Here is an 11,699-nt window from a genome sequence, read left to right as displayed (position 1 = left end):
GTGCTGATCCACATCTGATCTAGATATAGTCTGGATATGGGTGGCTACGGTGACCTCGGAATAAGAAAGAAACAGACTAATATTAGCATAGATGCCATTCTTCTAACAATGTAACAAGTACATCAGGTGTTTTGGGAAGTGTTCCCGGTTCCGGTTGACCTAATTAATACAGCCTAACAATCCTTTAACGGATTTGAATTATAGAAATGTGATAGTGTATTGTGTAAGCTACGTTAAAGAGATGGGTCTTTAATCTAGATTTAAACTGACAGAGTGTGTTTGCTTCTCGAACAGTGTTAGGTAGATTGTTCCTGAGTTTGGGCGCTAAATAGGAAAACGATCTCCCGCACACAGTTGATTTTGATATTCTAGGTATTATCAAATGGCCAGAGTTTTAATGCGACAAGAGCTCACTCAGATACTGAGGTGCCAAACCATTCAGGGCTTTATAGGTAATTAGCAAGATCTTAAAATGTATACAATGTTTAATAGGGAGCCAGTGCATTATTGAGAGAAGCGGGCTAATGTGGTCATACTTCCTGGTTCTAGTAAGAACTCTAGCTGTTGCATTTTGAACCAGCTGGAGTTTGTTTATTAAACGTGCAGAGCAACCACCCAATAAAGCATTACAATAATCTAGCCTCGAGGTTATGAATGCATGAATTAATGTTTCTGAATTTGACATTGAGAGCATAGGTCGTAATTTAGATATATTTTTAAGATGGAAAAATGCCGTTTTACAAATGCTAGAAACCTGTTTTTCGAAGGAAAGATTGCTATCATTTTTGGTCCAATAACTAACACCTCAATGTACAATCTAACAATGTAGTTTAGAATGTCTATAAATGCTGATCCCAACGAATCTCTTTCATTATCAACATGGATATTAAAATCACCAGCAATTAGGACTTTATCTGCAGCCAGCACTACCTCAGATAGAAAATCTGAAAATTCTGTATGGTGCCCTGGTGGCCTGTATACAGTAGCCAGTACAAACATTGCAGGGGATTTATCATTAACACTTGTTTCTTTGGATAACGTTATATGAGGCACCATTACTACGAACAAATTATACTTGAAACCCGACCTCTGAGAAATACTGAAAATATTGCTATAAATTGTGGCAACACCTCCCCCTTTACCTTGTACCACGGCGCTACAATCGCAAGCCTCTCAGCAGCATGATAGACAGGGACAGACAGAAGCAATCGATCAGCAATCCTCAGTCAGGTTAACATAAATGCTCACCAAGACTGCGTTTATTTGCTCAATATACAGAATCAAACATTTGTTAAAAATACAGTAAAAACAGTAATACTGTAAAATTCATTCAATTCAAAAGAACTGTTTTCTATTTTTATATAGGCCTATTATATAGGCCCATTGTCACATGATCGTTCAGAAATCATTCTGATATGCTGCTCAAGAAACATTTCTCATTATTATCAGTGTTGAAACAATTGTGCTGTATATTTTTTGTGTAAACTGTATTCTTTGGATTCTCTGATAAATAGAAAGTTCAGAATAACAGCATTTATTTGAAATAGAGCATTCAAATAAAAATTTTAAATATATCAAATCCATTTATAAAATAAAAATAAAAACAATATGCAATAAAATAAAAACATTTGTGAGGAACATTACAACTTGGCATCCTAGCTAAACTGCTTACAGTACATTTTCCCACTAACATTAACAGCAAGCTTTTTTTTTTGTAGTTTGTGACTGATTTTGCTCATGTCACTTACATCAAGTTTATTTATAAAGCACATTTCCTTAACAATGGGAATTTGATATTTACATAATAAAGTGATTTGCATAATAAAGAGAATAAAATCAGAAGAAAGTGCATTGCTAAAATATCCTAAAGACAATGAAAAAAGAAAGAAAAGCTTAATTCATACATTGATTAAAAACAAGTGTAGTCAGTACAGCAAGGAGCATATTCAGAGAATTCACAGGAAAACAGATGTGTTTATGTTTATGTCTGGACTAGAATGTGTTCAGCAAGGCTTGGATTAATGTTTTACATTGTAATGTAAACCATGCATAATGTTGCAGTTTTGAAATTTCCCGGTTACTAAGATTTATGTATTCGCCTAACTCAGCTTTAACTTCCATTTGAGTTTTGGTGTTAGTTTTTGGACACTGAATAAATACGGTTACATCCATATTATTGAGTAAACTTCATTTACAACAAAAGCTCCTCTCTGCAGGTCTAAACCCGTCTCTCGGCAGCATGGACTCAGAATACAGCATGGGTTCAACTCGAAGTGATTTCAGCTTGCCTGAAGAGAATCCAGCTCTAAAGGATGCATTAAGCACTACACCTGCCAGCCCCACAGCTCCAGTCTTCCTGAGCATGAAGCCCCCTGAACCCACCCTTCAGCTGCTCAACACGGAGGGGCAGGGCACTCATAATCACTCACTAGTCAGTTTCAGAGAGGGGAGAAGGGCTTCAGACACGTCTCTCACTCAAGGTCAGGGTGATTTGTGTTGTCTTGTATACATCATTTGTCATTTTTGTTTTTCATCAATCACTTTTCTCTCAAACTGGCTGGGCACACTACATTTCTGCATGCAAAATTACTTTTAACTCACCCTGACATTGTTCCAAACCTGTATGAGTTTCTTTCCTCTGTTGAGCACAAAAGAAGATATTTTAAAGAATGCAGGTAACTAAGCAGACTGTTGTATGGAAAAAATACTATGGAAGCCAATGGCTACCGTCAACTGTTTGGTTACCAACAATCTTTAAAATATCTTCTTTTGTGTCCAACAGTAGAAAGAAACTCGTACAGGTTTGGAACAACTTTGAACAATTTAACGTGTTAAATTGACAGCCCTAGTTTAAGTACATGACACAAGTTTTAAGTGTATTTTTGTTTACCATAAATGCCTCTCAGTACAGTACATTCAGCAGCACACTTTAACCATATAGAGACAATAGAAGTAATTATGAAAGTATATTTAAATATGTACTTAAGTCCTACTTCAAAAGTAAACAGAAAAACAATCTTTAATGCCCCTTTTTACAAGATGTAAAATAAGTCTCTGATGTCCCCAGAGCGTATATGTGAAGTTTTAGCTCAGAATACCCCGCAGATACTTACATTTCACTGCTGGTTATTCTCTGTATAATTGTGTATGTGACAAATAAAAAAAATCTTGAATCTTGAGATAAATTTTTATAGCTTGTTAAAATTGCCACTTTTAGGGTTTGAGCCAAAACGCGTTGATTTTGAGTATGTTGCTTTAAATGCAAATGAGCTGTTGCTCCCGGAGAAGAGGGCGGAGCTTCAAGAGCTTAAGCTTTGGCATTAGCAGTGCTAGCCTTTGCAAATAAACATTCCACTATTAGTACAAGCCAGTTATCTTTACAGAAAACGTACTCAGTTTCAAAGTCAGTCATCTGATTATACTGTGCATACTAAATTTGTTTTTATGAATTACACAGAAGGGGAGCACGGCGGGATAAAAATAACAACATAGCTGGTCTCATGCAATCACAAGTCCCACTTTTGATTATGAACTCGACAATTTAAAGCGATCGACTCACACTGCTTTCATATGCAAATTTTCACTACCACATTTCTATTTACGATCATTCTGATAGCACTTGAAGGCAGCATCAGTGAAAACAGGCAGAGACAATGATAGCTTTAGCATCATTAGCCTTACAGAGTGCCAAGAGAGCTCTTTCAAAAAGGCAATTTGGAAAACAAACGCATGATACTTACTTTGTCTGGAGCTGACGTACGCGCACGAAGAGTTGGTATTGATTTCAAAACATTTAGGGGACTTTACCTATTTTTTCCGGGATGTTTCCTTCGAAAATGAAATTGAACCACAGTGTCCTCGGCTCAGATGAGAGGAGATTATGGAGACTCCTATGTTCATTAGTGCATCCCAAAACACAACACTTGTAATGCCTCTTTGGCGCTAACATTGTATATATCTCCAGTAATGGCAGTAATTTCACTCAGAGCTGTGTTATGCTAATAGGGCAGAGAGCATCACAAATGGGCGGGACTTTTTCCCCTCAGTAATGTGCACATAGGGAGAATCTGAAACAGCATGTTTGGGGAGACTGTTCATGATTTATTGGTTTTATTTAAAAAAAATGAGTTAGTGGATTTTTAACATTATAGGCTGGTTGTTTTTACATACTGCAGCCGCACAACTGTGTCCAAACACCTTATAAAAGTGATTTTTTTGCATAATAGGTCCCCTTTAAGTCTTTATTCTTAAAAAAAATGTGTGAAAAAAATGTGAACCTTTTTTGTACCAATTTCTTTGGCAAAAAAGTGACCTATACAGTTATTACACAAAGGTAATTCTGTTAAATGCAGACTGTGTGTTAGTCAAATGTCTTTTGAGAATGAGAGAATGAGCTTTATTGGGCAGGTATGTTTACACATACAAGGAATTTGTTATAGTGACAGAAGCTCCACAGTGCAACAGAATGACAGCAACAGGACAGGACACTGATAATAAAAGAATAATATACAAATAGGCAATGTACAAAATAACATGTAGCATCGACCAGATGGTAACAGTTCAAAGAGGGAGTGAGCTGGATGTTAGGGGTCCAGAGTGATTTTGACAGCCCTTTTTCTGACTCTGGATAAGTGCAGCTCTTGGAGAGTGGGGAGGGTTGTACCAATGAAACGCTCAGCAGTCCGGAATACCTTCTGTAGTCTTCTGAGGTCAGATTTGGTAGCTGAGCTGAACCAGACAGTTATTGATGTGCAGAGGACAGATTCAGTGATGGCAGAGTAGAACTGTTTCAGGAGCTCCTGTGGCAGGTTGAACTTCCTCAGCTGGCGAAAGAAGTAGAACCTCTGCTGGGCCTTTTTAACAATGGACTCAATGTGATTGTCCCACTTCAGTTCCTGAGAAATTGTGGTGCCCATGAATCTGAATGACTCCACTGCAGTCACAGTGCTGTTCATGATGGTGAGTGGGGGGAGAGCAGGGGGGTTTCTCCTGAAGTCCACGATCATCTCCACAGTTTTGAGCGTGTTAAGCTCCAGGTTGTTATGACTGCACCAGACAGCCAGCTCCTTAACCTCCTGTCTGTAAGCAGACTCGTCACCGTCTTGAATGAGACCGACGACTGTGATGTCATCTGCAAACTTTAGGAACTTGACAGAGGGGTCTTTAGATGTGCAGTCGTTGGTGTAGAGGGAGAAGAGCAGTGGGGAGAGAACACAGCCCTGAGGAGCTCCAGTGCTAATCGTACGGGTGCTGGATGAGAATTTTCCCAGGCTCACTAGCTGCTGCCTATCTGTCAGGAAGCTGGTGATCCACTGACAGACAGAGGTGGGCACGGAGAGCTGAGTTAATTTGGGCAGGAGAAGTGATGGGATGATGGTGTTGAAATCGAAGCTGAAATCTACAAACAGGATCCTCACATAAGTCCCTGGTCTGTCCAGATGCTGCAGGGTGAAGTGCAGTCCCATGTTGACTGCATCATCCACAGACCTGTTTGCTATGTAGGCAAACTGCAGGGGGTCCAGTAAGGGTCCTGTGGTGTCCTTTTAGATAAGCCAAAAACCAGTTTTTCAAATGATTTCACGGCCAAAGACGTTAGAGCCACAGGTCTGTAGTCATTAAGTCCAGTAATTTTCCCTACAGAAATACATTAGGTGTGTGTTATTTTCTAATAATTAAATGGACCGGAGTCAATTATTCTTATACTATCGTTACCACATCTCAATACATTGCTCAGATGTTGTATATTAAGACCCTCGTTGGGTTTTTGTCCTTAAAATGCTCTTGCATGTAAGACTAATTTCTTACGCAGCTCATTTCTACTAAAAGCTATAAGTTTATTTGCTTCAACAACAGCACCATTATTACCTCTCTAGGGAGAGATGTCATGTAGCTTTTAAATTGCTAAAATGTTTTAAAATAATAAAATCATCACAGCAGCGCTGAAAACATGTTTTTGTGAGTTATTTGTCTGTACAGTATGTGTGCATTTGTAAGGGAGAGAGAGTGGGAGTATGTGCTTTCCGTATATAATAAAATAGTATTTTGTGGCAAAAACATGGAAATAATTAGTCATTTTTATCATATTGTTTACTATATTCATTTGCTGCTTCAGTATCTTTGTGGGTTTGGTTCTTTTGCTGTTGTAGGCTGAAAGGACCTTTGAAATAACTGAAATAATTTGCTGAAGTGATACGGACACATGCAGTGTGACCTGCCTGGAACTAATTTAGTCATGTGTTACCTTGAAAATAATTACACACCTTAGAACGTTCATCAACCAATCAGATTCAAGCATTCAACAGCCCTATAGTATAATGTGCTACAAAAGACAAAATCTGCTACCGTATGCATTCTCCCATATTTGTGAATGGAGGACAAAACCTTGCATGACTACTGTTTTGGTCACTTGCAGGCATGTATTTGCATGTCATAATCAGTGTTTTGGAAGATTTATTGTTAGAGGATAAAATAACCCTCATTCTGAATGATATCTGACCTTCTATGAATAATGACTACTTTTAAAAGCTGTAAATAATCGCAGTGATTCACTCCAGTACTAATTATAGCAGTAGTCAAGACTATGAGTCAGACCACCCCTGCAGCAGTCACATGAATATCTCCACCAGTTCATCTGACTCTAAAGTCTGTTGAATTTGTTGAACCCAACAGGTTTAGTGGCATTCAGACAGCACCTCCAGAACCTGGCCAGAACCAAGGGTTTCCTGGAGCTAAACAAAGCCCAGATAGTGTTAGGAGATGGTGGAGGAGGCGGTAAACCCACCATCAATCCCCAGGAGCTCCTAGAGCCTCACCACCCATTCAGCCACCAGGTCAGAAAGCTATTTGTGCTGTTCTCAGATTGTTTTCTATTTTTACATTTTATGCATGGGTATTTTGCTTTTGAATGTGGAATAAAATAGGTAGCAGAATACTGAAGTGTGTTTTTGTCTTAACTTTTTTTATTGTTAGACTTGGCAGTTCTCTGTGATTTATACGGATATGAAACAAATTCTAAATTTCAGGGAGAAGGACGCCAATGTCTAAGTGGAAAAGATACGTCGACATTCACTGGTAAAATCCACCCTTATCTGCTATCCAGGAGACAGAGTTTGGAAACGCAGTACCTCGCTCAGCGACTACAGGTATACTTAATTACGTATAAGATTGAACACAATAAAGAAAATTTTAAAAATTCTACAAATCTGGTTTAAATCACATATGCTACATTTTTAGAAATGTACTCTGTGTTCATGTTCTTTTTTTATGGTTTAAAAAAAAAATTATATCATTTTCGAGTTTCCTTGGTGTTACCATCAAGTAAAACGTAATATTTTCCATATAACACATATATATGCAAACACACATATATGTATATAGTTACTGTTTTAAATAGATTTTTCAAGATAAAGGGTATTTAACTTTTGTTGTTGTTGTTGTTGTTTTTGGGTAGTCACACCACATGATATTTTACAGCCTGAATTAATCTTGCCTTGTCACGAAGAGCTCAAATTATTCGATTTATTTATTAATTTATTTATTTTAATTCTGCTTGTTGGTTAAATCACATAACTTTGATTATGAGGACAACCATTTTTCAAATATGAATAAGCTGTGAGGAGTTTTATTAAAATATTGTTCTAAGAAATAATAGTATAAGATTGCCAAACTACTTCTACAACTAATTTTAAAAAATGCAATTCTTGACATTTTTTTTCTTCATTATGATAATCAGCACAGTTGTAGCACCCTTACAATTTTGGCTTTATGCACCTCAATTTTAATTCAGAAACTAAGACATCCCCATCATAGAAGATGAGTACTCAAGTCATTGTATGTATTAATTGCATTTGTAATATATTATTGAAACTGACAGTAAAAACAGAACCAGACCAAACTAAATAATAATTATAAGTGACATTGACCCAAATATCACAAAACAGTATTTAAAAATAGTATTTATGCCAGCATAACATATTAATCTCTAATCCCTACTGAAATTCTGATCTAAAACCAGCGTGACTTTGTGCTAGTACGGTTTAGTTTATGCTGGTTTAGTTCTGGAAATCTGAGCCACAGTTATCTTCATAAAACAAAAAAAAGCAAAAAATAAATGGTTAACTAGATCTGCTATGCCTCCTGCTGCTGCAGAGAAAATATGGACTTGCTGCTGCCAATAGATACATGCCCACAGCATAATGTCTGTGTAAGATATACTGCTACATGAATAGGCACAAATAAATACCATAGCAGATCTAGACAGGTGGAGCTGGGGAGGTGGAGGGTTTCAGAGCAACTCTGATAGCGTGCTGCAGGACTAGCTTACTACAAACACTGAACCAGACCATTTATATGTTGTGCAAACAATTTCAATGGCTGCATAATCAGCAGAGGCCAATCAACTGCCATGTAGTAAATAATGTGATTGCTAGCATGTAAAGGACTGTGCAATCTATAGTTTCATGACTGAACTGATACTTATTAAAATAATGGCTTATGGCTTGTTTTTTTCAGAGGGCCAGTCAGTTGGTAAGTGGTCTTGGAAGTGGACAGATGTTTTGTAAAGAGGCTGCACCGCGCACTTTAGAGCAACAACTCCAGGAGCACAGGTCAGGAACTACTGCCTTCATAATGCACTGATATCCTGAAGTTGTCCTTAAATTTTAGTTATGACACATCTGTTCATTTGTAATTCTCTCCGCAGACTGCAGCAGAAGAGGCTCTATCTCCAGAAGCAGTCTCAGGTTCAGGCTTATTTCCACCAGATGCAGCTGGCTGAGGATGCTTACCGCCCTCCCCTGGACAGAAGAGACCCCCAAAACGGCAGCAGTCCCTTATCCAGCCCTCCCTTCACACGGACCCAAACCCTAACCCCTTTTCTGGAGCCCAGCACTTCGTCCCTGACATACGGCCCCAAGCCAGCCCGTTTCCCAGACTGGCTTCTGCCGCCAGACAGCTGCACAAACTACACCCCATGCCTCCCTACAGACCCCCTATACGCGTGGAGTCCTGCTCAGCCACCTCTCTCACCGGGCAAAGCAGAGAGCGCTTCGGCTCAACCTGCACCTGAAGCCCCCTTCCTGGACTGCGAGATGATGGAGACCATAGAGGCCCCACAGGGCTGTGTACTCGTAAACTAAATGTGAAATAAAGCACTCTGAGGCTGGCTCTCAGGCATAAGATGTGGCGAAAAAACGGCCTCAGGGACGAACAAGACACCATGGTTTGTGTCACATCTTATAAACCTACAGAACTGTGGTAGACCATTACAGAACTTCATTTTCAGAGATGTTTGTGAGATACGCTAGTGTCCTGAAATGTTTTTTTGGTAAGCACAGATTAAATGTAGTGCAGCAACCATAGAGTTTAAAAATAGTATTAAGCAATATTCCTTTTCCTATATAATATTCTAGAGTTCTACGAGTTTCAGTGTTTTTATAATTAGTTTGTTTCATCCTTAAATGATCAGTAGCTACTCAAGTTTTCCTTATTAGTATTGTGTGATTTTAAATAATAGATATAATCAACTGAGAAATGTGTAAATATTAAGACTTATTTAAGGGATAAAAAATAAATAATGTTAAAGTCAACATGAAACAGCATTGAGTCTATTTTTCTGAGTGATGAACTTCTGCATGAAAGACAAGAACAAAATATAGAGTCAGACCTAAGTTTAAAACATTGCCAACACTTTACAATAAGGTTAAATTTGTTTAAAAAATAATAATAATAATTAGGTATTGTAAACTGGCCAGAAAATAAACAACAATGAACAATAATTTACAGTCAGGTCCATAAATATTGGGACATCGACACAATTCTAACATTTTTGGCTCTATACACCACCACAATGGACTTCAAATGAAACAAACAAGATGTGCTTTAACTGCAGACAGACTTTAGACTGTCAGCTTTAATTTGAGGGTATTTACATCCAAATCAGGTGAACGGTGTAGGAATTACAACAGTTTGCATATGTGCCTCCCACTTGTTAAGTAGCAACCAACTTTTTCAAGACATGTAAAAGCTTCAAATTATGGGTGGTGTATTACTTTTTAATGAATAATGAGCTTGTGTGAACCACAGAATTTATTTCAGGCGTTGACGTTGTGATGATTAGTCTGGGTTTTAGGACTCATTCCTGTAGCTCTATTGTAAAGTGTTACCACATTGCTGTTTGACTATTGGTAAACATTAACAAGCACGACCTAGATGATGTCAGACAAAGTAAAGTTGTTTCGGGTGGAGCAATGATGAAAGATTACAAAAACAAATCATCTGTGAAATAATATACACCAATGGTTATGCACAGTAAGACCAAACAACGTGCGTTAAAGTAAATAGGGTTCGTTTTGAGTTCATGTTGACTTTAAAATCACATTACCTACTTTGGACTTATCCGAGTGGACTGGAGAAGTAGACAAGAACAAGGTTACAGTACATGGTTTTTCTGACAGTACGCTTGCTTTTAGAGCTACTGTAAACATTCAGAATTACATGGTTTAAACCAATCAGAATTAACAATGATTTCACACAGCGTGCACTATTATTCAAACTGAAGTCCAGCAGATTTTTTAGAAACTTAAGTGTTGTGCCTTTTCAATTCTTCTTATTCCTTTTTGAAGAATGTCTGTTTATAGATTTAATTCTTCACGTACAACTTCCTGTTTGGAAATGCAGTATGAAGCACCCTCATTTGACAGATACCTTGAACCAAAGTCTCCATTTAGGTTCTATTTTGAAGTCCACTATGTGGATTGCTCTGGAACCATCCAGCTACAAGAGATAGCTGTCATGGTCCTACAGTATATGCCATTCAAAAGTATAGCAATATCTAGAATAATAGTTCTGATATTTAAAATGGGTGTCGATAGTGAGTGTTGTCATTTTATGCCTTCGAAGGAAAAAGATCTTATTGTGACTATTTAGAATTTGTAGTCAGATCCTTCTTGACTATTGTTGATATTATTCTGACATTGAAAAGTGAACTGTTTTGTTATAGTCGTTTTTCAGTGCTAAAATGTTTCCCAATATGTAATCACAATATGAATTTTGTTATATTCAATTGAAAATGCTGAGTTCCTTGCACAAGGGGGAATAAAAGTCGCGTTCCTTGAGTGAAAATGTTTGAGTGACATTTTGTTCATAAATATCTCACATCACATTACCTCAGTTCTGACTATACACTGAGAAAGATTATGGCCTTTCATTGGTTAAAATAATTTTAACAAATACTGTATGTTTTAAAGGGATAGATCACCGAAAAATTAAAATTCTGTCATTAATTACTCGCCTTCATGTCGTTCCAAACCCGTAAGACCTTCATTTATCTTCGGAACACAAATTAAGGTATTCTTGATGAAATCCGAGAGCTTTCTGACGCTGCATAGACAGCAACGCAACTACCACGTTCGAGGCCCAGAAAGGTAGTAAGGACATGGTTAAAGTAGTCCATGTGACATCAGTGGTTCAACTGTAGTTTTATGAAGCTACGAAAACAAAAATAACGACTTTATTCAACAATGTCTTCTCTTCTGCTTCAGACTTTCATCATTTACTCATTTTGTTACATGATCCTTACATTAATTTGGATACAACTGGATCAGTGTTCGAATTGTTCGAAGCTCTTAGGGCATTAAAAAATAAAATGAACTGATTACATACATTTTTACTTTGTTGTTATCCATGCACTTTTGGTCAAT

The 11,699-nt window shown here is 37.6% G+C and overlaps 1 protein-coding gene across 1 annotated transcript in view; it reads left to right on the top strand.

Annotated features, from left to right (window-relative positions):
• LOC306869306 (serine/threonine-protein kinase SIK2-like) overlaps positions 1-11,111 on the top strand; it is a 31,254-nt gene extending 20,143 nt beyond the window's left edge. The window contains exons 11-15 of the mRNA XM_079416000.1: positions 2,217-2,480; positions 6,670-6,830; positions 7,023-7,142; positions 8,512-8,606; positions 8,702-11,111. Coding sequence (XP_079272126.1) covers positions 2,217-2,480; positions 6,670-6,830; positions 7,023-7,142; positions 8,512-8,606; positions 8,702-9,137 — 1,076 coding nt within the window. The 3' untranslated portion in view covers positions 9,138-11,111. The remainder of the gene's footprint in view (positions 1-2,216; positions 2,481-6,669; positions 6,831-7,022; positions 7,143-8,511; positions 8,607-8,701) is intronic.
• Positions 11,112-11,699: the final 588 nt, after the last annotated feature.

The sequence above is a fragment of the Barbus barbus genome (genome assembly GCF_936440315.1).
Source record: "Barbus barbus genome assembly, chromosome: 5".
Lineage (NCBI taxonomy): Eukaryota > Metazoa > Chordata > Actinopteri > Cypriniformes > Cyprinidae > Barbus > Barbus barbus.
This window is presented reverse-complemented; position numbering and strand designations above follow the sequence as displayed.